The 26537-nt window shown below is 54.8% G+C and overlaps 1 protein-coding gene across 5 annotated transcripts; it reads left to right on the plus strand.

The window, feature by feature from the left end:
• The first annotated feature begins 546 nt into the window (after positions 1-546).
• On the plus strand, positions 547-24348 carry KCNJ4 (potassium inwardly rectifying channel subfamily J member 4). 5 transcript variants are annotated; one of them, XR_011140941.1, is made up of 4 exons: positions 547-1377; positions 1597-3354; positions 14865-16180; positions 18648-18787. XR_011140941.1 is itself a non-coding variant. In XM_068942079.1 (4 exons), exons 3-4 carry the CDS (start codon positions 18786-18788, stop codon positions 21542-21544), a joined length of 1368 nt encoding a protein of 455 aa, XP_068798180.1. In that variant the 5' UTR covers positions 569-1377; positions 1597-3354; positions 18648-18785; the 3' UTR covers positions 21545-24348. The 5 variants fall into 5 exon arrangements, 4 of the variants coding, with proteins under 4 accessions (XP_068798174.1, XP_068798180.1, XP_009663517.1 ...); XM_068942079.1 differs by lacking the exon at positions 14865-16180 and adding an exon at positions 20215-24348 and having other exon boundaries at positions 569-1377; positions 18648-18823; XM_068942073.1 differs by lacking the exons at positions 14865-16180; positions 18648-18787 and adding an exon at positions 20215-24348 and having other exon boundaries at positions 568-1377.
• Positions 24349-26537: the final 2189 nt, after the last annotated feature.

Below are 26537 nucleotides of genomic sequence, written 5' to 3' on the forward strand. Positions count from 1 at the left end.
CTAAAGCATATGTCTTCTGCCACCAGCAAGGCTTTTGCCCCGGGCAGCTGCTTGGCCGGGAGTCCCCCTCCATTCCCACTCGGGGCCGTAGCTCGAGGCACCTCCAGGCCACGTGGGGACCATGGGCAGCCCCCGGGGGACAGAGGGGTCGGGAGCTCGTGCGCCTTGCCGGCAGCTCCTGCGTCGTCCCCCCGCCCCAGCCCCAATCCCTCCGCCTCCCCCATCCCCACAGCAGCATCGGGAAAGGTTGGCGGAGTGGGGCTATTTTTGGGAGCGTCTCCCTGGCAACGGCTGCCACCACCGTCTGTGGTGGCTTTTCCATAGGTGCTAAAATATTCCACGCTGCTTATTAAAGCCGGTGCCGGTGGAGACGGGCGGGGGTGGGGAGTGTGAGCCACCCCACTGCCGGGGCCGGCGGGCCCCGTGGCGGCCGGGGCCACGGCCGGCCTGGGGAGCGGGGGGGACACGTGCGGGGACGGGGCGGCCAGGGCAGGGCCGCTTCCCGGAGATGACGTCCGCCAGGTCCCGTCCGGCGGCCCCCGCTGCGCTGCGGCTCGTCTGCCGTGCCGGGCCCGGCGGGAAGGGCGCTGGGCGGCGCGGGAGGCGCAGCTAGCGGGCCTCCGGTCGGAAAGACGAAGGGAACCAACAGCTGGCGCCGCCTGTCTCGGTCCCGCTTCGAGTGTCCTTCCCAGCCAGACCGGCTGTGCAGAGGTTTCGGAGTGATGCGGAGCGTCAAGCGACAAGAAGAGAAAGGGATCGACGGTGAAAAACAAAATGAAAGTTAAGCAGCTGCTTGGAGGCCCCGAGCGCCTCGTGGCTTTGCTCATCCCGGAGCCGGGGCAGGAGGCTCTCGGTGGCACCGGCGGGAGAGGCAGCCATTTGCCCCAGGTCGCACGAGGGGGCTTTGGCATAGCCCGGGAAGGGGCCGGGGCACCCGCGCTTGCTCTCCACGTCGGCGTCAGCATGAGGCAAGAGTGAGCAGCGCTCTCGCTGATAAAGTCACCGGGAAGGAAACCGGACCCCCGGTGCACGACACAAGTCTCATGACTTGTTCCTCGCGTGCCCTCCCGCCCGAGGCGTCCCAGGGGGCTTCCCACGCTGCCCTGAAATTTCCCTCCTGCCCTAGGGATTGACCCCGAAGGGCCCGTGGGGGAGCGCTGCCCCCGCTGAAGGCCCGGCACCGCTTCCTGCAGCCCCTGTGCTTGCCGGGACCTCTCCTGCTCGGGCGCTTTGCGAGCGGCGCTTTGCGGAGCAGCTGCAGGTGGGCTGGGGCGAGCTGGCTGCTGGCAGGATGCTGGCTGCTCTCCCCATTTGCAGCTGCTAATCTGTGCTGAGAGATGCTAAAAATACACTGTTCTCCTGATGTTACTCTCCCAGGTAAGTGCAGGCTGCGCTCGCTGCGGCGATGCTCGGCGAGGCGCGCGGGCGAGCGGCGTTGGGGGGGCGGTGGTCCCCGCGGCGTGTTGTGCGAGGCTGCATCCCACGCGCTGGGAGGTCGCGGGATGATTTTGGGAGGGGGGAGGGTGTGATCTCTGCAGGACAGTGACCCACGGGACAATCAAAACAGTGGTTTTCGATCTTTTTTGACCCCTCTAGATTTTCAGCGAGCTGAGGTCTCCTGACGACAGCTTGGCTCTCCGCAGGCTGTGGAGACACAGCTGGCTCCCCTGTGGCTCTCCAGGAAGGATCAATGAGAGCTTCGTTTCGAAGGCACCAGAATTTGGCTTGCGCTGGTGTCTTAACGCTGGGGATGGTAGATGAGACACTGAGATGGAAAACACGTCCAGCCGCCACCGCTGGCCTGGTGCAAGGCTGTTCTTAGGAAGGTCGTGCGCGTAGCTGGTGGCTGCAATGTCACAGCCTACTTACAGTCTCCGGCTTCCCTCCAAAATTAAAGGGACAACTTCACTACTTGGCACTGGCGTAAGGAAGCCGCCTGCGTCTCCCTCTCCCACGCTGCCACCCTTTGCCTTGAAGAAGAGACCTCTTCAAAGCCCCTGAGATGTTGCAGGGAGTGAAGCTCCAGGGGGAAATGTCCAGGAAAAAATTTGTGGCGGAGCCATCGTGTGGCATCTCTGGAGGCCCTGAACGAGCTCCACAGTGATGCTACAGCTCCTAGGGCTGATGCTCGGCGAAGAAAGTGGCTTGGATGTATGCAGCAGGCCTTGCGAGCCTATCGCCTCCCAACGCACATGAGTAGATGGCTTGGGGAAGATGGCAGGCTCTATGTCTGGCGCCTCTCTGGGGCTTCGGCATCTCTGCAAGGGTGGCCTTGTAGCAGTTCTCCATTGAGCTGCAACATAAAATACACCGAGGGGGGAGGGCAGGAACTGGGGGCCCCTCTGGCTGGTTGCTCCATCCCACCGTTTCCATCCCAAGCATGATGCTTGTCCCAGGCAGGACAGCCAGCGGCGTTGCCAAGCAGAAAGGCCTGGCCATAGGTGCTGGGAGGTGGGAGCCGCTTGTGCCTCAGGGGCCCAGGAAACCTGCGGTGATGTCCCGAGACCTCCAGCAAATGCTATGCAAGAGCTGGGGACTTAGATGGAGAATTTGGTCCTTTCTCAGAGCGAGGTCTGAGCTCAGCACTCTGGAGCCAGGTGGAAAAAATCCTGGCCATGGCTATTTAAGCCTCTTGTAACAGACCGGCGGCCAGTTCCTGCCTCCCCAGGGGCTTCCTACGGGCTGGCCGCTTCCCCCTGCTTTCGGTTGCACTCTCCTCTCCCCCATTGCAGCTCTGCAGCGTGTATCCATGGCTCTGAGATCACACGCGAGGATGGGCTAAAGTAGCGGAAAGCTGTTGGATCCTACCACAGAGTTACTGACTTCTTAGCTACAGACTGCATAGCAATCAGAGAGGGGGAGAGAGAGCCAGAGGAAGAGAGCGGGAGGAAAAAGAGAGGAAGAGTGGAAGGGAGACCGGTAGAGACGGCACAGAAATTTGTGAAATAGAGAAGGGGGATAGAGCAGGCAAGGATAAATAAAGAAAGGGAAGGAGAGAAACAGGCAGAAGGGAGAGACCAGAACTCATCACCAAGCTGCAGCCACAAATCAGAGCTCCGTGGGATGGAAACTCCTGAGAGCAAAAAATGCTGAAGAGAGGCAGAGGCAGAGGAAGAGGAAGGAGAAGAGCACTGGCATGAACAGGGGAGAGTTAGGAGAAGAGCAAGTCACGGGGAGGAAGTAGCTACTTGAAAGAAAAGAGGCGAGAGAGGGCTGAAGAGAGACCTCCCAGATTCCTTCAGTCCAGGCGAGCTGAGGCATTTCATGGTGAGATGGAGAAATCACCCGCTTTTCCCTTCCTCTGATGTTGGCTCTCCACAGCTCAAGCAGGGAGCAGCTATCGGCAGGACCTGGGTAAGAGATGGTGCTGGTTAGCGCTACTCCCGTTCGTGGCATGATAATGGGAAGGTTTTTCCTCTGAAAATAATGCATTGTTTCATCTGCGCTAGCTCTGAGGAACAGCTATAAATATAACTTAGTGAGATATGCGTGGCTTCATGTGAGTGCCAGTGAATAACAAAGTTGACTGTGTGCATTGCATATGTAAATATAGAAAACGAAGTGCGTGTGTGCGAAGGGGCAGAAACACACCTGTTTGTAACCTCCCTAACTTTGCTCCTTTCACCTCCACGCATGGACTTGGGTTACTTTGCAGGTAACTTTTTCATTTTTTTCAGCTCCTGATGTTTTCTTAGCTCCTTCTCTCCCAGGGCTGGGTCTTGTTTGCCTTCCATTTCTCCTGGCTGCCACCATCCACTCCTCATGTGCGATGGTCCAAGCTACTTCCCTAAGGCAGCCCAGAGAAGAGTGGACCTGGAAACCCTGGGTCCGTCCTCAGCAATCTCAGGCGCGAAGGGGGTTGAAGCAGATGCATGGGCTCTCCCTCTGCCCAGGGAGCTGTTTGGACTCCTGAACTCATCCCTGTCTCCTTTGCGTTCAAGCTCTTCTAGTCTCTGCCAGGCTGGTCTTGCCAGTGGTGGTCTGACATCCCCCAGATCTTCCAGATACCTTTTTTTGGAAACTGTGAGCAAAATGCTGGAGAAGCTCTGCCCTTGCTCCCCACTGGCATCCTCGTTGGAGCGGGGCTCGTCAGGAGGGTTTGCACAACAGAATCAGGTCACCCCAGTGGTCCCTAGCACCAGCAGCAGCCCCAATGCGCTCTCCCTTAGGTAAATAGCAGGGAGCTATAAAATCCCCTCTGCCAAAGGCCTGGAGTCTCCCAGCCCCAGCACCCAGCCCCGGCTTTATTCTGGCAAAGCTAATGGCCGCTCTGGGGCCTCTCCCTTCTTCCTCTGCCCCTCCAGAAAGGGATGCTGTTCCCAGGAGGAAAGAAGCAGGATGGGGACACGCCGCGTGCTGCGGGGCAGGCGATGCTGCGTGGATAGGGTTGGAGGCACGGGTTGCTCTGTGCATCTTGATTTGCGGATGTGTGACCCCCAAAGAGCCCCTGCCTCTCTCTTGGGCAGAAAAGAAGAAAAGACAGTGGATGGCAGCCTGTGATGTTTATGGAAACGAGTGTCCTGCATGGTTAAGAGTGTAGGGAGACCCAGTGCTGTCTGCTAACCAAGGCCAGCGATGGGGCCGGGAATACGCTGCAATTCGCCTGGATGTGCTCCGAGCTGGCTGCGAAGGGCCGCCCGTGGCAGCGCACGTGGGGCTGTGCGGCAGTGGGGACAGGGCCCGAGCATGGCCCTCCACGCGCGGAGCAGGTGCGCAGCTCCTGGCCCCCCTCAGCTTTGCAGCGGTGTCCACAGAAGGTGGAGGGGCCGTGCGTGCCCGTGGGACGGGGACAATGGCGACCAGGAGCCGAGGAGGGGACAGGGAGGGGTGCGGGCGAGCGCGTCTCGCCAAAGATGCTGGGACGTGCCCCCTCCTCTTTAGCCATCGGAAGTAGCGCCTACTGGAGCCTGAGTCACCCGAGCACGTGGCCACCCTTGTTTGTAGTTGCTGATAATAATAATAAGTATAGGAGGAATACGTACTTTATAAGGGAAATATGAGCCCAAAGGCGATAGGGAGGGGTGAGGTAGGGAAGGGATGGAGAGGGCAGCAGTGCAAAGGGTGAGCTGGAGAGGGTTGATCTGGAGAGAAGGAGTGGAGCGCTTCTCCTTTCTCTTCTTCCATCTTCCTCCCTCCCCCCCCCCCCGGCCTTTTCTTTCCCCTCAGATGCCAAAACCAAGCGCTACAATCTGCTGCGCTGGTCAGGGGACGGACAAGAGTCCCTGCCCTCGCGTCCTCCCAGCCCGGCTGGCAAGGAAAGCTGAGAAAACCCCCCACCAGCCCCACAAGCCGAGGTGGTAGCCGGGGGAGCGAGGAGGTGGTTCGGCAGGACTCGTTCCCCGCAGGCCGCTCTGGCTGTTTTCCCACGCCGAGCTCTGCTGGGGACGTCCCTCGGGAGTGCGGCGCCTCGCCTGTGCCTGCTCCAGAAGCCATCCCTTCGCGTCTGCCCGCTTCGCTCGGGTTTGTGCCACGAGGCCGTTTTCGCTGACCCACGACGAGTGCCTCCCCTGCGGCTCCTCTCGGAGGAATTATTCGGTGCCGCCTGCCCGTTAACCCTGCCGGGCTGAGCTGCAGGTTCGGCTCGTCCGCCGGCCTCCCCCCGCAGAACAGCGGTGTTTCTGGGATGGCATCGCCCTTGGGAGGGTGTTGGGGAGGGGGGGCGAAGGACACAGTAATGGATACCTGGTCCAGCGCCCTCTGCTCGCTGACATCAATGCCGATGCGCAGCGGCGCGCTTAATAGCAATCCGCCTTCAGCAAGTTCCAACTTTTCTGTGTTGTTACGTTAGTCCATTGGGTTAGTTTAATCCGGCAGAGCGGCCAGGGATCAATAGATGGATGCTTGTGTCTTAGCGATCGATCCCTTATTCATAAACGCGCAGCTTCCCAGCCTCCTACTAACACTCATTTTTCTGTGAATGGTAAAAACTGACTGGAGCTGCCTTAGCATTCCTTGCAGTGCTGCAAAATCACTTAGGTCTAAATTAACATTCTCCGAAGGCTCTGCTTCTGCGCACTTTAAAGAGCTGGAGGGTCCTCAAACGGAGCGCGCAGAGGCACAGACGCTGATTTCCCTCCCGAAACAAGGTAGCTTCACCAGGGATGGTCAGGCTTGAAGCCTCTTTTGAAGAGAGCTGGTGATTCCTCCGTCAGGCAGTGGCTTTGTATGGGCAGGGGCTGCTTTTGAAACCACCAGGCTGCCACGCGGCTGGTGCCCAGGGTCAGGCGCGGGGCCCGCACCGAGGACACGGCTGAAACCCTGCGGTCTGCGTGCGATGGCTTCTCAGGGCCTTTTGGTCAGCGTGGGAAATGCTGCCACCGTTGGTAAGGGTCTCACAGCTGGCTGCAGTGAGATGAGCTTTTACCCCATGAATCCCATGCTTGCTCAGGTCTCGCCTTGGAATGGGTTTCAGCAGGGTAACTTAGTTTTCATGACAAATTTTGAGGTTTCAAGATTTGTTTTTGTTCCAGGTTTTGTCTCATCCAGGTAGGGATGAAACAAGACCCTAGGAACGTCTCTGCAAATGAAACCATGCTGAAATGACGGGTTTCAGATTGAATCACTCACGTTTCTGAGTTGATTCTCTCCCTTGGACCTCTCAAACATGCTGTCCATCAGACGAGGCAGTGTCGTGGCCTGTCAAGTGATGGGGAAAGATATCAGGTAGATCAGGCAATGTAGCAGGGAAAGACCACGGTGTGAGGCTGCAGCGAGGGACCCACGACTCATCTGTGCCCAGCGCCTTGGACCACAGAGCTGGAGAGCGGCTGGGGCACTGCTCTGCAGAAACACACAGTTCGGTCCTGGGTAAAGATGATCACAAGTGGCTGGAGATGCGCGTACCTCGGGGGCTGTCCTCTCGGGAACTTTGTCGTAGTCAGTTTGTCCCTAGGAACAGGTTTGGCACTGACCTATCCATGCATTTTGGGGGGGGGAGCTGCCGCCTGGGATGGGAAGCTCCTTGGGCTGGCACCAGCCAAGTTTCTAAGTTGCGGCAGTACTTAGCCTTAAAGATCCCAATCCAAACTGTCCAAACACTCTTATGCCCAGTCCTCCTTCATAATAGCAAATAATGAACAGACAGCACCATGATCGCTGTCAGCGGGAGACGGGAGAGAAAGGTGGAAGGGCAAGTTATCCTATGGATTTCCAGTCCCCCACACCTCCGACCTGGGAAATCCTGCTGCCGGCGCTGCCGAGTACCAGCCAGCCCCCTGCACCGTCACGAAGGGCCTGCCCCTCGCAATCTGGACTGCTGTTTTATTTCTATGGCAACATTTCTCCCGAAACATTTCAGAGAGAGCCTGGCGCGGCATGAAAACGAAGGAGGCAGCGTCTCCTCCCGCTCTGTCCCTGGCGAAAGGTGCGGAGGGAGGACCCCGCCGCCTCTCCTCGCGCCCTCCCCGGTGAGCGGCGGCAGCGCCAGCCCGACGGGCAACTGGCCCCGTAACGTGCCATCCACTTAACGGAGCCACGAGGTCCCCAGCCCCGCCAGGAGGGCCGCCGGGGGCTCAGAGCAGAGCCGCGGCCAGCCAGGCGTCCCGGCGTGCTTTCCCCGCTCCTTGGCCCCCCCCCGCGCCACGCGAGCGCAGCCCTCCCGTCTGCCTTTTTTTCACTCTTTTTCCCCAGCTCCTCTTTGTTTTCCCCTTTCTCTCGTCTGCTGCCCTCCTGCTCGGGGCCGCGGCAGATGCCCGCACGCAGAGGGGTCAGCGGCGGGGACACTCGCGATGTGCCTGATTTCGGCCTCTTCTGTAACAGCAGGCGTGACCGTGTTTGAAACGAGGACTGGTGACCAGCGGTTGCCAGCGTTTGGGTACGTCACAGGGGCCCCGCCGCCGTGGACGCGTTCTCTGCGTCTTCCCCCCGTTCCCACGACAAGAGGCATTACTCCTTCCTTTCCCCGCTCCAACCCCTTTCCCCCGTTTGCCACGTAGCAGCAGCGTGAGCAGGGGGACTGGAAAGCAGGCGTGAGCTGGCAATACCATTTAGGACAGACACGTGCTCGGGCCCCTGGAGAAGCTCGGTGATGTTATGAAGATAGAGCACCTGCAACGGGGACTAGACTCCGTGGCCCCAAAGGTCCTCTCCTCTCTGACCTTGTTGCTCCCATGACCGAAAAGCAGCCTCACGTCCGGGCTGAGGCCACCCAGCACGCAGCTCACTGCCGGACGCTGCCACCGGCGCCGAAGTTACGGGCAGCACAGCGTAACAGCGAGCGATGCTTTTGACCAAAGCAGGTAGGCAGGCAGCAAGCCCGTGGAAAAACAGGGGAACGCAGCCCGGAGTAGCAGCGCGACCGTAACTACCCGTAACGACGGAGAGAAACGGCAGGCATAGCAGGAGACCGTGCGCGAACGCTGCTGCGTCGCGCCGCTTTGCGCGGCCCTGGCTGTGCCCGAGCCCGCCGGAGCTCCCGGACGGGAAAGGGCGGCCTCGGCGCCGCTGCCTCCCCGGCGTGTCGGCTCCCCGGGGCCCGGGTGCAGCCGCCTCTCTGCGGCGCTGCGTCGGGCAGCAGAGGGGAAAGGGGGACGGGATCTGGTAATGGGCTGCCCCAGCACAGGTATCAGGTGGGGCTTAGCCAGGGCCGCGCGCATGTGTGCTGCCCTCCGAAGACTCGGCATCGTTCAGGAACGTTGGTTGTACGGGGCTGAACGAGCAGCGATCGTCAGGCATTTGCTCCGTTCAAAAACACCCAAGCCCCTTTTCGAAAGAGTGCGGTTTTGCAGCTCACCTGGGACCCTGCTTAAGCTGTTTTCGGATGCCCGGTGAGAACGAGTTGGCAGCAACTTCCCCATTACTTGCAGAACAGGGAGAAGTTAGGATCGTGTCAGGAGACCGCTGGCTCTGTTGGGCTCTGTGTTAGAAACCAACAGTAACACCGTGCAGTAACACCGCACCGCGGGGCTTTGGGAGCCACTTCTTTTTTTTTTTTTGTTTTAACTTTATCGCTGAAGCCGTTAGCACTGAGCGGCCAGACCCGGCTTTGAGTTCAATCCCCTCGTGCGGTGTCTGAGTGCTGAGCGGAGATTGCGTCCGCTCCCGGATGGTGGCTTGGCACAGAGCGGGTGTCGCTGCGGGGATTGCTCATTTTTTGCTTTGTTACTTTTGTTGTTGTTATTATTATTATTATTATTATCATTCATAACCTATTTTTAGGACTCTGCTTTGCCAGGCACTTTGCATAGACACAGGGAGAAAATCCCTGCCCTGTCAGGGTTGCGATCAAAGTGGACAGATAGATGACGTTAGCCCCCCATCAACCCCCCCCTTTTCCCGTGTATGAATAACGATCCTCGTCCTGGACTAACCGAAAGCCACCGTGAGTCCCCGTGCGGATTACCCTCATGGCCAGGCCAACGCGGGCTTCGAGACGGGCTCTGCACCAGGGAGGAGCGACAGGGCACTGCGGTCCGGGAACGCTGCTGGCAGCGCCTGCGCGTGGGCAAGGGGCCGCACCGAATCCCGCGGTGACACGAACACACAGCGATTCCCCGGAGCCGAGGAAACGGGGACCGGCCCTGGCCCCCGCGTGCGTGGTCCGTGCCGGCGTCCATGGCCCCATGAGACCTATGGTTCATTTATGATGATCGTCCCCTCAGACTCCCTCCGGAGCCAGCGGGCTGCAAGCAAAACTGGAGCGCGGGGTGCCGAGCCGGACGCTGTCTCCATGGTGTAAGGTGCGTCTGACGCTGGGCACAACCGCGCCGGTGTTTCTGAGCTCCCCGGGGACACAGACGCAGCAATAGCCATCGGGCAGCCAAGGGGTGCGAGGGCAGGTCTCCGACGGGGGAGGAGTCTTCACCTCCTTCCCTTTTTGCGAGGCTCCTGGAAGGCAGGGCGCGAAATAAAAGGAGCTGCAGAGGTTTCGCCACCTTTCAGACGCCCCGTCCATGCTGTGCAGCCCCTTCTGCGGTTATAAAGAGAGCAAGTGAAGGGAACTATATATAGGGGTAAATGCAGATCTTTCTTGAGAAGATTTAGTGCCTGTGACTGGCACCTCTTATCTGAGCCAGGAGCATATGGTAACAGCGTGGTTTGCTGCTGTGGCTGTAGGATGAGTTTTGTGCTGTTTGGTGCGTTTCTTATAGCCCCAGCTCTTGGGGTGAGGCGATTGGGTAAGGTGCCGTTTTCACTTTTGTGGGTGCGCTGCAAAGCTAGAGGATGTGATCTGAGAGCACTCCAGTTGTCTGGGAAGTGGAAACCTAGGGGACGTTACGTCTGTTCAATTTTTAAGCTCTTGCAATTTTCCCACCCATCCTATAGGGCCCAGTTCACGATTTGGCAGGATGGCTGATGCTGCGTATCTCAGTCCTAGTGCTTTCTCTGGGAGGGAATGGGACACGCTCTGGGTCCTGGCTGCTACAAAACCCCTGCTCCCCTTTGGCCAATGACAATATCCAGGAAAGGCCCTGTAATTATTTAATTTCCCTGTGATGCTGGCAACTAAGATAATACCCACCTATCTCACTCCACGGGAACAAGCGAGGACTTCTCCCGTCTGTCACCCCAGCAGCATCCTCTCCTTCCCCCGCTCCCACCCCTGCTCTGTGTCCCCCGAGCCCCGGCCTCTGGCCCTCTCGCCCTCCTCCTTTCAGAGGCAGGCTGGTGCTTGCCGGGCCGGCGCCAGCCCTGCGGCAGGTCCCTGTGCCCTCGCCGGGGACACTGTGGCCCTCCTCGGAGCGGCCGTCGACATGGGCTCTGTGTCACGCAGGGAGGCGTGGGAGCCGAGGTGGGGATGCTGTAACCTTTCTGTGTCTCTCTCACTGACTTTGTCATCCTGGGGATCTTTGTGGACGTCCCATTTTTATCCGTGTTTTCTCCCTTTCTTTCTTTCTCTCATTCGCTCTCTCTTTCTTCTCTCCCCCTCCCGTCAGTATGTGGGCTGATCACTGCTCAAACTTTTAATTCAGATGGTAATTGGAATAATAATACGGGCAGAATCCTTCTGGCTCTGTTGCTGCAGCTGGCTTCAAGGAGCTATGAATAGCTCTGAGTCACACACTGAGATGGTTTAACTTCAAATCATTTTGGTTTGTTTTCATATTACCCGTCCCCAGGCTCCAGGGGGAAAAAAAAAAATCCCCCCTCTCACTCCACCCCAAAATACAAACTGGGCCGAGGCACAATAATAAAATCCTTGTTTAGAGAACAGAACACCTGAAGAAATTGGTCAGCTAATCATGCCTTGCAGGGCAGATGGGGACTGTTGGCACTTACTTGATCTATTTATAATTATTGAGCGAAAAGGCAGAAGTGTGTATATAAAAATGGTATAGAGTTGATTACAGCTTCCTCCCCTCACCTTCCATATGTCACTTTCCTTTTTTTATGGTAAAACTCTCCTGCACAGTGACTGCGTCTTCGCGTGTGGCTGTACAGCACCTAGCACCGAGCCCTCCGGGGAGCTGTGACCATCGTGTGGTTTGACAAGAACCGCAAGTGGTGAGAATTTGGGCGCTGCCTCTTGCAGCTAGCTAGACCAAAGGCACCACAGCAGCAGCTATTCCATTGTATCAAGCTTAAACTGCCCCATGATCTCTGACATCAACTCCCCGAATATCTGGAAGGAAAGGAGAAGCTCTCTAGATGTCCGACCATGAGGCTGGAATTAGAGAAGGCGGAGAGGAAAAGCAGCCCCAAGATGAACGTGGTTGGGTCTGCAAGACCTTGCCCCAAGACCTGGACGGTCCATCCAGACTCCCCAAGAAGTAGGCAGGCATCTGCTATGCTGTAACCATGCCTGCGCTCTGCATATGGATCTGTTGATCCAGATCGCAAAACAAAGTGACATCTCTGTGTGACCACGATGCAGAGCTGCTGAGAGGAACAAAGGTACAAAGCGTGGCACAACCGGTTGGGTGGTGCAACACAGTGGCCACTGCGAGAGCAGTATTGACCACAGACAAAAGAGAAGCATTTGCCAGACGAGACCAGATAAAGCGAAGAATAAAAGTGTAAAAATATCGTGGGATTTTTCCATCATTGTTGTTCATGGTGTATGTCCTAGAACACCAGATATGGTTGTTATAAAAAGAGAAGTGGGGGAGTGCTTCAGCGTGGACATTTCTGTTCTGTTTGATGAGAATGTTCCATCGCAAATTTAAGAAAAGATTGACAAATATGATCCGCTCTGGCAGGAGCTGGAGAAAACCTAGGACGTGTAAAGTGCTGCACCAATAGAGTGGGGTGTACAGGGATCTAGTGATGGAGGCATTGCATCAGCACCATGCGCACTGCCTTTATTATTAGCCCGCAGATCCTTCGGAAAGCGACAGCAAGAGGCACCACTGACACAGTGGTGCCGAGAACATCTTGACTGCACTCGTGTGCTCGAGGTCAGAGCAGCGCCTGGGCTGCTGGCGTGTGCTGGTGAGTTTGCTCGTGCAGCTAAAGCATGGCACACAGTGTCAACCGAGGAGTCAGGAATGACTGCAGTATGGCTGTGCTGTTACTGGCTTTGCTAAACGTGAGGTGCTGGGGGGAGAAAGTTGGTGGAGAAGGAGGGAAGGGCAGTCCAGGACGCAGCGCTGGACATGAATGATTTGCTGGCCCCGTAGTCTTATGCTGTAAGGGTAGGATAGTTGTTGTCTGCTGGTGAGTGGCAGTGATATGAGGGGGTGTCAGGCATAGCTGGACTCTAAGTAGCTTGGGGGTAGAGGTGTGTGTTCGTAGGGCCCTGGAGGCCCACAGTTCGTATGTGGCTGACGGTTTAAATACTGCAAGATAGAGAACATGATGACCATACTGTGGCTGCACCCAGCTGTCTCCCAAAGAGCTGGGGGGCTTCCTCAGGCAAAGAAACATGTGGGCGTTCATGTACACCAGAGATGGGGGGGCAGAGGGATAGAGAGGCATCTGTCAGGCCTGCAGTCTCCTCCCTAGCATCTCCCAGAGTGCTCTCACCTGCTGTGCCCTGTGCTGCATCTACCGGCAAGGTTTTGTCCCATGCACCAGGAGTTGCCACCAAGCTCCCTAGTTTCCCACCTCCACATGTGGGTCCCAGTGAGGTAGAGCCAGCTCCGAGAAAGGTCCTTTGGCAGAGTCCCATGAGACAGGGATTTTCACTGCTGTCCTCAGCCAGCCTCTCCTCCCCCGGTCCCTTGCTGGGCCCCAGGCAGCTGCCAGCATCCCGCACGCTATGGGTGCCTGAGCACATCTGCTGGTTAAGGACAACATTATTATCCCCTTTCACCAGAGACCTCTTTGGGCCTTTCCTATTCCACCTGTTTGTGTTTCAAGTTTCAGTGGAGGAAGGTTACCTGCTTCATATCCATTTGTTATTTGGCATGAACAGTGAAGAAGATGCCAGAGAGTGTGGGCCCAGATTGTATGTGTAAGATTCAGACCAGCGGACAGGCTCTAGGCTCCTGGCATGGCCACTGGCCCCTGGCACAGCCACTGGTCTTGGAGAGCTGTGGACCCAGTGTTGCAGGCAGGGATGTCAGTGGTGGTCCCAAGAAACCAGCCCCTGAGGAAGGAGCGTGGCTACATCACTGCCTAGAGTAGCTTTTCCAAGGGCTAAAGCCTGCCAGCGGCAGCCCCCAGCCCCAGGGCTCCTCGCTTGTTTGTCTTTCCCATGGCGGCACCGAGCGTTGTGGGGGCGTGTTGGGGTGGAAGTGGTAAGTGGGTTTATTTTAGTTTGTCTCCTGGCTTGTGTCGTTCCTAGTTTGCGGCGCCCAGTATTAGTAATGCTTCCCTGTGCCAGTTGGCAGCACAGGATGAATCAGATCAGCTGCACCACAGCACGGACCCATCCGCGGCCAGCCTGCTCTGGGGCGATGCCTCTATCCAAAGCGCTGGTGCTTTCCCATCGCTCTGTCTCGCAGTCCTGTGACTGACTCCTCTTTAGTGGGAAACACTCCCCAGCCCCTTTCACAGGAGGCAGCAAGGGCAATGTCTTTTGCCCAGACGTCTCGAAAAACCCATCCAGTTTCCCTGCTGGAGGGGGCACTGCCGGCCAGGTGACTATGAGAACGTGCCCGCTGCAGGATGCTCTAGGAGAAGAAGGTGCAGCATGCTTGCGCAGTGACAGCAAGCTACTGACACTGCCTCCTGGGGCAGGGAGGGGGTGGATTTTACAAGGTTAGAGGTTTGCTTTGCCAGATTTCTGAAAAAAAAGAAAAAGACATCTGTCTGTCTTAAAATCAGATTCACGCTCTCTCACTGCCCTTGATCCTCTCATAGCATCAGTCTCCACTCCCCTGACTGTGCTTTATTGAGCACATTCCCGCCTCACTAGCCTGGTCCCCTTCTCCTATGTCTGACTAGTGCTAGCCCTGGCACGAAAATGCCAGTAGCCTTCTCTTTCTGCCAAAGACTGCTCTCTCTCCTTGTCCTCCCCCAGCCAACCTGCACTCTGCCAGTAGCCTGCTGGACACTGTCCCCCTCCTGCCTCACATTGCCTGCCCAGGATCTGGCCCAGTCCCTTTACTCCATGAACGCGCCAGGTTTCAGGTTGCTTTGCAAATTCCTCTCTACTCACTGGCAGTATGACTGAACAAGCGCTGGCTCTGCAACCACAGGAATTTGGCTCGTCTCAGTGTCAGGAAGTACTGTTTTAATTGATCGGTTTCTCTCTCCCCTGGTCATGACATCACAACATGCAATGAAGTCACATGATGACATCATAGATCTTGGAGGACCATGGAGATGCCTGGTTCTCCCCTCCCTGCAGCCTCCCCTCTCTCCCACACACACCTGAACACACTGGTGATCTAAATGGAGGGATTTCTGTGCCTGCCTGTTCCCCCATGAGTGTCACTGAGGCTAAAGGAGCTGCTGCAGAGGTTGGCACAACAGTTGCCAGTGTAATCTGCCTGTGTGACCTGGGCTGAGGGTAATTTGGATCCTGTTGTTTGCCACAGCCCACAGCATCCTGAAAATGCCACGACCGCTTGTCATCTCTGGGGCGCTGGAGAGGGCCTGCCCAGAATCTCAAGGCCTGGATAACGATGATGATGATGACAACGAAGAACCCAGCTATCTCTGTCACTCCACACCTCCTACATCCCAGTGCAAGGGCCACGACAACTCAGGCGACAGTCAGCTGGACGATCCAGGTGAACCCATTCCATTTTCATTAAAGGGTTTTCTAAAACCCAGGCACTCTTGCACACTGAAAGACGAAGGAGTGAAAAATAGAATGTATGCCAAGAGGTTGGCCAGGCATGCACTGGAACTTGAAGAGGATGGTCAGGAGTTTCAGGAACCATTCTACAAAGACACGGGAATGTCTGGCAGCTTGTCCGAAGATGAAGACAGTAGCTGGACCAGGAGCTATCACCTTCCTGTGCATGAAAGATCACATGGGTCCAGAGTCACCAACATGGCACCATCCAGCTCCTATGACTCTTTCCAACATAACCCAGGCAAGCACTTGGAGGTGGAAGCATTTGCCCCATGGGTCCACGCCAGTGACCCTTATCTTGCATACCCCGAACACACGAGGGGAGCAGACCCCCATGCGCTCCATGAAGAGTCCATCGGGGACAGGGAGTTCCCTTCCCTGCAGCTGACCTACGAAGAGCTCAGGGAGGAGAACTGCATGCTCAGGTGGAAGATCAGGAGCATGCAGAGCTTCTCAGAAAGCCAAGCACGCATGGTGAGGAGCCTGGAGAGGCGTTTGAAAGCCAATATGGTCAAAGAGGAGAGAGAAGCCCAAGGGTTAGAGTCCCTTGTCCAGCAGACTGAACGGAGTCTCCAGCTGATGACCCAGAGGGCTCTGGAGGCAGAAAATAATGTGGAAAAGTTGAAGCGGGAGATGTTTCTTCTCCAGGGAGAGCTGGAGAGTTTCAAGGTGGAGAATGAAAGCCTGAGAGCTGGCCAAACTACTGACCTGGGGTCAATGAAGCAAAACATAGATATCGCCTTGCAGAATCTCCACAGGATAATAACTGGTGCAAACTCGTCCATCAGACAGCTGGTGTCTGGAACAGAACTGCTGCATTTTGTTGCTGAACTCCTTAAATCTACAGGCAAGATTTCTGAAGTTGAAGCAGAAGATGGTCTTTGAACTAAATTCTCTGCTAGTCCTATGGATGAGTGTATGGACTGAGACCACAGGTCTCCCACAATAGCCTGTACTAAAAACACTTGCTTTCATATGCTGGAATGTGTGTGTGAATAGGCAGCCTTTGTCCTTCATAGAAATACTTTTTTTGTGATTAAATATGAATTTCAGGTACTGATGTAGTTTTAGCTGCTGATGCTCTGTTCTGGCACTGCAGCATTATAATTTCCTCTCTCTCTTCCTGCCTAAATATATCCTCGGCTTTGGGCTACAAGGCCCAGTCTACAGTGGGCAGGGGGCTCTTTGCAAGAGGCCATGCAACAGTTTTGACTGGTTTGACTTGAGTTCCTTTGTGGGATCCAGGAGATTTATTATATCCGGCATGGGATGTATTTATTACTCTTTAACAGTGTGCACATCCCTTAGCTTAGTTGTACCAGCTGGTATAAGAGACAATCAAAACCCTTGTTGTACCTGCATTTCATCTATTTCCTTTGCCCCTTCCTGGTGAGCTGGGGGAGGTAAGAAGCAGATATCTGGGTGCTGTTGCACACAGTTACAATGAGTAGAAGTTCCTTAGACCCTCTTTCCACTTCTTTTGGAGCCAGCCACCATCCAGCTCTTAAATCTGAAGCCTCTTTGGAACTTTTGCCTCCACTCCTGCAGCAAGGGATGGGGCAGGTTTGTTCAGGAGCTTTTAGGAAATTGTGACATATCCAAATGTGAACTGTGATGATGTCTTTCCTCTCATATCAGTGTCAGTGCTAGCTAAGGGTGCATTTGACTTATCAGGGCTGGCAAAGGATGACACCGGTTGGAGAGGATGCCCTTCCTCTCCTGCCTAGAGCTGGCATAGAGGAGTGCCCCTGAATTGCCTGCCTTTTGTCACTTGCTAAAGAAGTGTAATGGGGGCAGGACCTCGCAGTTCAAACTCCCCATGTAATCACTGAGGATATGTCTTAGCTTAATCCTAGCAAGGCCATCTCTGGGTACAAAGCGACATTTCTTCATCACCTAGAACTCCCTCAACATTACTGATGATTTTTAGGTTTACCAACCCTAATTCTCCTGTAGACTGCCCAACTGCGCAACAGCATTTCCCACATCTGGCTGTACCGACCCTTCTTAAAGACTTGGATGCTGTAGGGTGGTGAGGGGGGGTGGATGTTGGCAGAGCTCGGTGTGGCTGTTTTCACTTGGATGTGCTTTTTCTTGACGGGAATTTTTGGGCAGCTGTTCACCTTCACCTGAATCTGATGAGTGGTGAACTACAGGGTTGCTGCCTTCTCACGGTCCCGTAGCATCCCTGGTTTGAACAACCACAGCTGAGTTGCCACAGGGCTCAAACCTTGCCAGTAACCTTGGTCTCTGGAGGAGAGACTGCTGTTAAACTTCATCCTAGACATGACAACAGCAGTGCTTGTACTTCAGAGGGGATGTCTGGAACTCCTTACTTGTTGCCTTCCGGTCTGTGTTTCTAATTTGGGGAAAGTGGTGGTCACCCATAGCCACATGAAGCCCTGTTCTGCAACAATGATGATGAGGCAAGGATGGTTCTCACCAGCTTCTACATTCTTGACAGTATCGCCTGCTGTTCCTTTCTTCTGTCCAGGCATAACCACTTGCAAAGAGCTCCAGACCTTGGATTTGACCCAGAGATGGCAACCGCTAGTTGGTTGTTGGTGAGGCTGGGAGTGAGCGAATGGGCTGGCTGTGTCTGCGTTCTGTGCTCTGCATTGGCTGCTGTAATCCAAAGGATACAGTGCAGGATTAGCATAGGTGTACAAAGCCCTTCCTAATCTGTGAGTCATCACCCCCTCCCTGCCTTTCCTTTCCCAACAGCCCTGGGCAGGTGGGATAGGTCATCTCTTGAGTCTTCAGTTTCCTAGTTCTTCAGTTCAGGAGGGACTGAGTCGGGACATAACATCTGCTGGACGTTCTCTCCCAGGGCTCTACAGCGGAGCACCTCCTTGGCTGCTGTATACACGGCATGTTGCAAGGTCTGTTTGCTCTAACTGGCTTCTCCTTGGCTACTTCTAAGCTCTTCCTTTGCATCAGTTCTCCTTTGCGGCTCTACCAATTGCTTTTATTCTCGTCTTTGGAATGGGAGGGATGTTTTCTGCTCCTTGGAAATAGATCTCCTCTGGGTCAGGCTGGGCTGACAGGGATCCTTGAGAGCTGCTGTGTTTGTCTGTGCTTCAGTAGTCCTTGTGTGTGTGTGTGTGTGTGTGTGTGTGTAGGTATTTAGACTGGCTGAGCTCTTGTCCTAGTGTAAGCTATGATATTAATATAATGGCTCAGGGCAGGGGCCTTGCAAGCTGCTCAACTGTTGCGTCCTTGATCTGGAGATCGGTGGCTGTCCTGCCCTGCAGCTCTCCCTGGATCAGGTGCAAGGGGCTTCAGCTGGCTGGAAAGTGCAGGGGCTGAGGGCTGCCATGGTGTGTGTGTAAACCAGGACTGTGTCTGTCAGCTCTTTACCTGCTGGAGCTAGGCGGCAGTGTGGTGTTCCACAGAAACCACCAGGTCCCTCCCCAGTGGAAAATAAAAGGCTGGGAGTTGTGTGCCCTCCACTCCTGGCCTGGGACGGATCCTTTTGGGGGAGGCTTTGACAGGGTTTTCCTTTGTACTTCTTTGTAAGGCACATGCCCAGGAGCAATCGCAATGACAGCACAGGCCTCAGCTCACCAGAGGTGAAACCTAGATTCGCCTTGTCCCATGTGAGTGCTGCTGCATGAGATCCCACGCTCACCCAGCTCCCACCGCCCCCTGACACCTGATGATAAAGCAAGCCATGGGCAGCGTCCGAGTCAACCGGTGAGTAATCTTCATCTCAAGGACTGTTGCTGTCCCTGTTGGCCTGGGCCTCCTTGTCTGATCCCTCCAATCTGTGGCCTGTCTCACGTTACATTCCTCTCAAATTACCTGCCGGGGCTTTTCGGCCCCAAGCTAAGGCTCCTTTCTCCTGCTCCAATCTGAAAGATGCCATATGTGTGGGGAACTCTTGGGTCTCAGCAGGGTCAGCTGCTATAGAGGAGGAAAAGAAAAGGGTGGACATGGTGCCAGACACCAACCCTGGCCAAGAAATCATGGATTTCAGCAGCACTGCGGAAGCCTCATTTTACCAGAAGACACAATTTCAGCTGTGTATGTTCCCCCTACTTCCTTTTTCAACGAAAAGAGAAAGGTGGATGATTTTGGAGCTGTTAAGTTGCCCTGAAGAAACTGTCGCATTTAAGCAAGGAGTAGCTGGCTCCAGGGTGAGGGAGCCCATGTTGGAGGACTTCAGCTGACATGCCAACAATGGTGGGTGGCTTGGGAGTAGGGGAAGTGTTGCCAGCCCAAGGGGTCCTGGGAGACCACAACTTGGTGGTCAGGAGAGGAGAGTCATTTTGGTGGGTCCCTGCGCTTGGGAGGCAGCCACTTGATTTCCTCCGTGGTCAGAGCATCTTCTGTGACCACGTCTTTTAGGAATATCTGTGATTTTAGATCAAGCTGTGTGTGAGCTCTCGAGAGCTGCTTTCTCCTGGCGGGGGAGAGGGAAAGGGATGGTGCCGTCTGCAGGGGAGGGGAGCAGGAGGGGCAACCAGCTCCCAGAAAGGGGGGAGTTGCTCCCAGCACTTTGGCTGTTGATGTCCAAATTACACCTTTAGCTGTGGATGCGGGATGCTGGGAGCCACACTCGTTGCTGTAGCAACAGAATTGTCCTGAATGCAAAAAGTGTATAAACATTGTCACAGACACACAATGAAATAAGTGGGGAGAGCAGAGGAGAAAATAGAAACTCCCAGCCTTATATAATCTCAGGGCCAGAATGTTACTAGACCCCAGGCACTTGCTCTCAGGCTTCTTAGTTGTCCCACTTGCAGTCACGATTCAAAGCCTTGGTGTCCTTCCTTAGATCAAAGGCCAGAAGGTAGCACTGTGCTGCAAGTTTCTCTTACTTTGCTGCCCTGTCAGGACTTAAGATTAGATTTAACCTCCTGGTAGCAACACGACAAATACTGCAGCTGGGTTCCACCAATGTGGTCAATGCAGCATCCTCGTGAAACAACCAAGGAAATGTGCTGTCATGAATTTCCTCACCGCAGTGTCATAGCAGAACCCTGCTCTGTCAGCCATCCATGTTTCTCCTGCCCTCGCTGTCTCAGGTGTTGTTGTTGTTCTTTATATACTTCTACTTGAAATGTCTGTTTCTTCTTTTCCAGGTATAGCATTGTCTCCACTGAAGAGGATGGACACAAGGTCTCTGCGCTGGGCAGCATGAACGGACACAGCCGGAACGGGAAGGGCCATGCCCCCCGACGGAAGCACCGCAACCGCTTTGTGAAGAAGAACGGCCAGTGCAACGTCTATTTTGCCAACCTGAGCAACAAGTCTCAGCGCTACATGGCCGACATCTTCACCACCTGTGTGGACACGCGCTGGCGGTACATGCTTATGATCTTCTCCGCCGCCTTCCTTGTCTCCTGGCTCTTCTTTGGCTTTCTCTTCTGGTGCATCGCTTTCTTCCATGGTGACCTCAACACACCAGCAGTGGGGGGTGGCCCCTCTCTCCTCAAGCCCTGCATCATGCATGTGAACAGCTTCTTAGGGGCTTTTCTTTTCTCAGTGGAAACCCAGACGACAATTGGATATGGCTTCCGCTGTGTGACTGAGGAGTGCCCGCTGGCCATCATGGCAGTTGTGGTCCAGTCCATCGTGGGCTGCGTTATTGACTCCTTCATGATTGGCACCATCATGGCCAAGATGGCAAGGCCCAAGAAACGGGCCCAGACCCTCCTTTTCAGTCACCATGCGGTCATTTCTGTGAGGGATGGCAAACTGTGCCTCATGTGGCGAGTGGGCAACCTGAGGAGGAGTCACATTGTGGAAGCCCATGTCCGGGCCCAGCTCATCAAGCCCTACATGACAGAGGAAGGGGAATACCTCCCCCTGGACCAGCGGGACCTCAATGTGGGCTACGATGTGGGCCTCGACCGCATATTTTTGGTCTCACCCATTATCATTGTTCATGAGATCGATGAGGAGAGCCCGCTCTATGGGATTGGGAAAGAGGAGCTGGAGACAGAGAACTTTGAGATCGTTGTTATCCTGGAGGGGATGGTAGAAGCCACAGCCATGACCACACAGGCACGAAGCTCTTACCTTGCCAGTGAAATCCTTTGGGGCCACCGTTTTGAGCCAGTTGTGTTTGAGGAGAAGAACCACTACAAGGTGGATTACTCACGCTTTCACAAGACCTACGAGGTGGCTGGCACACCTTGCTGCTCAGCCCGGGAGCTGCAAGAAAGCAAGATGACTATCCTACCTTCTCCTCCACCTCCCAGTGCCTTCTGCTACGAGAACGAGTTGGCTCTTGTCAGTCAAGACGAAGACGAAGATGATGATGAAGTGGGTGTGGCATTAGGGGGCAGCACAAAGGAAGAGGGAGGTGTCATCCAGATGATGGATTTTGGAAGCCATCTGGATTTGGAGCGGCTCCAGGCGACTCTGCCCCTAGATACAATTTCATACCGCAGGGAGTCGGCCATCTAGCTCCTCTTGCCTCCTTGTTCCACACCCGTTGCCCACCATCTCCTCTTCCATTCTGCACCCTTACGTAGCTGGATAAGTCCCCTCAAAAAAAAAAAAGCTTCCCGTGACCACCTCTCAGCCCCTGAGTACATCGAGTCTTGGAGCTGCTCTGACGTACTCCCTTTCCCATGAAGACGTGCTACCTGGAAGGGGAGTGAGGATCTACTACCCTCCTTCCAGTGTGCACAGCTTGTGCTAGGACCCATTTCCTGACCAGGGACAGAAGAGTAGCACATCTGGTTTCCAACCTCTGGGGAGATGACAGAGTCCATGCCCTCCACAGACAGACTGGGAGCCACAGCAATTACTTCTGCTGCTTAGACAATGACAGACTTTCTGTCCCCTTTCGACATGGGTAAGCCCCATGGCTATCAAGAGTCATGACTGTCACTAGGAGAGGAGTGATACCTAAGCAGTGACCAGATGAGGATGGATAGGAGAGCTGAGGGATCCTGGTGGACAGGAGAGTTTAGGGATCCTGGAGGGAGTGGGGAAGGATCTTGCGGGAGGGGTTTACTTGCATGTTTATTGCTTGTTGCACATGACTCTTTTTGTGTATAAAACAGATCAAGAACTGAAATCCATATTCTTCCACTGTAAATGCCAAGCTAGGAGACAAGGACACTGTACATAGCCTACACTGCACTCTCCTTGGCTTTCGGCATCTGTCACTTCCAGAAGCAGCTTGGCTCCCCACACTCACACCCAGTTCTCCCAGTCCTTCTGAAAAACGCTTTTTGCTTCTCTCCCAAGATGCCTGGCAGAGGAGACGGGGCCCTGTGTTTACACACTCAAACTGTTCACTGGCACAGCACCGCCGGGACGACAGACAACCGACCTGACTGGACAGCAGACACTCTACTTGCTCCTTTCACCTCCTCTGTTCTTCTCCCTGCTGCCATCAGCTGTAAAACTGAATTTGTAACTATTTATTTTTAATAAAGTCTAATATCCCAGGGGACGGTTTGGAAGCAAAAGAGCAACCCCAAGGCTGCAGGCTGGTATAGTGACCGATGAGTGTTATCAGTGCTAGCGTCTGCTGTTTGCTTGGCATTAATGCCCAGAAGCTCCAGTATGAGGGCTCCCTTGTTCTGGACCTTTTTGTTAAAGATCTACACAAAGAGGCTCAAAGAATTTGCCCTGGGAGAAGACATGTTGGATACAAAACGTATGGAGGGAGGGAAGCATTTGTGTTAACATTATCAATAGTGATAGGTCAAACATTTCCATTCTGCTCACTTTGGAAACAACAGGAGTTTTGCCTGAGGAAGCACCAGCTGGGTTATAGATATGCTTGATGAAGACGCAGAGACATACAAGACACTGCTTTAGATGTAGGGTTCAAAAACAAAACAAAACAAAAAAAAACCCCAAACTTCTGCCAGAAGCCATATAAGAACTGGGGGAAAGGGAGGGAGGGCATCAGCTAGAGCTAGAAATGTAGCGTTGCTTTGCTGTCATTTCACAGAAGACATGAAAACCTGGTGATTCTTTTCCTTTGAGAGCAGCATAAACACTCCTTCAAAACTGCAGAGGACATGAGGACAGAAAGATAAACAGGTAGCTAAAGAGCTGCTCTGAGCAACCAACAGTTGTGCTATAGGGGAACTGGCTGAAGGAATGACCTCCCACTTTAATCCCTGATCTACAAAGCATGAAATCAACATCTTGGTATCATTTTGGAATTAGTAGAAGAAGCAAAAGAAGGGGGAAGGAAGCAGAAAAGAGAGGAAGGAAATAGAAGGAATGAGAGGGAGTAGCAGACATAGCAGGCAGGAAAGGGAGGAGGAAGGAAAAAAGAAGAGAAAATGAGGAAATAGAGGAAAGTGTTAGAGAATGGGGATAGACTAACAGGATGGGTTGGGGCCCAGACTTGGCCATTTCTTTCCTGGTATGTAGGTTCTGCTCTGGAAAGCTGCCCTGCATGCAGACAGTGATTCTGAATGCACTGGTTTGATTTGCATCCTAAACAGTGATCTGAAACCCCGGCAGGCTTGCCAAATCGAGGCCTTTGGCAAGCCTCTCAAGGAGAAAGAAAGACGAACAAGCAGTAGGATGAAAGAAGAGCAGACAGGTGACAGCTGAAGAGAAGAGCATCAGGAGAGGGGGAGAGAATGGAAAGGAAACGGTTTCTGATGCCTCCCTGAGTGTGACAGCAATGATTCATTCATCCTTCTCCTCCTGTTCTGCAGAGAGCGGGGACAGGAGCTCATGGATCCTGGCTTTTCCAATGTATGACTTGATATACAGCCTCATTTTCTACTTATTTTCCCATGTGTATCCCTGTCTCACCTCTCCTCCCCATTGCTAATTAATGAAGTCCCTCCTTCTGTCTTTTTATTATTCATTTATTTTCCCTGGAGGGAGTAAACAGGGGCTGGTATTGACCTGCCTTTTAATATAGCTTTTAGACTCTGTAGCCTGTCACTGGACATGGCAGTGGAAACAAACTAATGGACCGAGAAAGAAGGACTCCGTGTGCCAGGACATGGGAATCCAGGACACAGCCTGGGGTGGTGGCCCCAAGAAGAAGGGGAGGCCACGCAGCTGGGCACCCACCCACCGAGCAACAGCATCCTGCAGAGGTCAGCAGCCCTGGAGATGCTGAACGAGCCTGGTGGGCATCAGGCTCAGGGAGTCTGAAGACCGTGCACACTTCCTGCCATTGTCGGTGCACAGTGTTCAGTGCCTGCACACACGTGCCCGTGGCGAGGCGGGCAGCGCTTTGCAGGGATTAAATGCTACGGCCGGGACAGCGCCCAGGGCTTGGCTTGCTTAAGTGCCTCATTTCGGGCGTGCGGGCATGCACCCAAATAGAGCTAGGGGCCGGGCACAAGGTTCACACTTGCAAAGGATGTGTGCAAAGACATGGGGCTGGCAGGCGGGGGTGGCAGCTTTAGTGAGGCTGATCTTCAGGTCGAAACCTACCAAGGGAGCTAGGCAAAGACCGGGCAGCTGAAGGGTGCCTGGGGCCAGGTGCCAGCAAACACCGGGGCGGCAGCAATGGCACACAAGCCAGTGCTGCCACCCAACGCGTTCAGGCGGCAGACCTCTTTCGGGAAAAACGGGAAAATGTCACTGTAAGCCCAAGGGAATAAGTATCATATATCCACCTTTGTCTGCCAGGCCCCCCTCCACAGCTCGTGAACTTGCTGGCCCTTCTCAGCTGTTCGACATCAAGGTGAAGTGGACACTGAAAACAGAAGCTGAGGCTTTAAGGAAAACCCAGCTAATGCCCTGCCATTCGCAATAAAATTAAGAGAAAGCTGGCAACACCGTTATGCCGTTAGAAAGAAGCGGAGAGAAAGCTGAGGAGGACCCAAGGGAGAAGCAGGGAGGGGGGGAAAAAAAAAAGAAAGAAGGAAAAAAAAGAGAAGGGGGATGAAAAGAAGAGGAGAAAGCGCCCCTATTTTTAGCCCGGTTTCCTCAGGAAACGAGACTATTGCGCTCGCGCTGTCTGCCTATCCATCTGCCAGTCTGTCGGGCCCTGCCTCGTCACTTTTGAACCCGCTGGCCAAATCTGAGCGAATCCGACAGACGTGCGGCGGCTCGGAGAGGACCGAGCTCTTGGAGACGTCGCGAGCGCCTGCGGCCGCGGCGCTGGGCAAGAAAGGCCCCGACGACCGGGTGTTACGGGCACGTGGCCGCTGGGAGGGCACGCGAGGCCCCGGGCAGGCGTGAGGTTTATTCAGCACTTCATGGTTGGGCGCAGCCCCGGGAAGCGGCGGACCGGCCGAGGCGGAGCGAGCACCCGTCCTGCCGCCAGGAAGCCGGTTGCCCCCGCCGCACCGGCAGGCCGCGCTGAAGAAGAGTAACCCAACGGGGCGGCCTACCACGTCGCCGTGGAAACCGCAGCCTGGCCGTGCCGCCACCACCGCCCCGGCCCCGCGGCGTCACCTCTGGTCACAACGTGCCGGTTCCCTCGAAACCCGGAGTCGCGCGGCACTTTAAGGATTAAATCTGTTTCTGCCGTCTGTAGAAAAACCTCGAAAATGTGACCCTCCCCGTCCCCCGCTCCCCTTGGGACCACACTGCTGGCCAGGTCGCTTTAACACTTGGGGTGGCCACATCATCTGCCCCAGCTGCTTTTAAGCAGAAGGGAGCAGGTCTCTCAAACTCTTTTTTTGAATTCGGCGCGTTTCCCCCTCGCAGCGTGGAAAAGCGTCAGCTTTTAGGTCGGAGGCCCAGCTGGCGGGGGGGCAGCCCAGGAGGTGAGTTTGGAGCGCCATGCCGGAAACTCCTGGAAACCGTTCAGCCCGCCACGGGCGTATCGCACGCCGCTGCCTTTCCCTTGCTGCGGCCTTGAGGACTCCTGGGGGGATTTTTCCCTCCCTTCCCTGACGGGGCAGGCGGAGTCCATGGGGCAGAGATGGAGGGAAAAGTCAAAGTGTGGGGAAAGCATGGGTGATGGTTAAACCAGGGCTTCGCCAGCCGACTGCTCTTCCGAGAGCTGTAGTTACGTTGCCAAAATGGCATGTTTCTCAGGTAAGCCCACGTGGCGGTGTGGTGCAGTCACTCTCTGGTAAGAAGCACTCTTTTGCCTCTGTAAGAGGCGCTCATGCCCCAAGTGCTTTGCTGGTGCATGGCGGTACTTACGTACATATATACTTCTTATACAGGTACCTCTGTACCTGCATGCTCAAATTACAAAATACTGGCCCACAACTACACACTGCACATGCCCACGTGCATATGCCATATGTGCCAGCATAAACCACCCTGTGACACAACTTCATCCTAAAATCACCCAAGAACATACACAGAGACGTTCACCTCGGCTAGCAGCCCTCCGGCTGTGTTTTGGGGGCTCCTTTAGCGCGGCCCGTGAAAGGCTGCTAGGACAATCCAGCTTGGAAGGCTTTGGTTGCTGTAAGGAAGAATGGAAATTGTTAAGGGGTCTGCAAATCAAATCTCGCAGCCATTCACAACTATAAATACACCCAATGACACACAG

Source organism: Struthio camelus, chromosome 1 (assembly GCF_040807025.1).
Source record: "Struthio camelus isolate bStrCam1 chromosome 1, bStrCam1.hap1, whole genome shotgun sequence".
NCBI lineage: Eukaryota > Metazoa > Chordata > Aves > Struthioniformes > Struthionidae > Struthio > Struthio camelus.

Bases quoted from the DNA above. Each gene is read 5' to 3' on its own strand.
- KCNJ4 (XM_068942073.1), top strand. From the start codon at position 3,305: ATGTTGGCTCTCCACAGCTCAAGCAGGGAGCAGCTATCGGCAGGACCT. The intron at 3,355-20,214 runs GTAAGAGATGGT...CTTCTTTTCCAG, and splicing joins CAGCTATCGGCAGGACCTGG to GTATAGCATTGTCTCCACTG.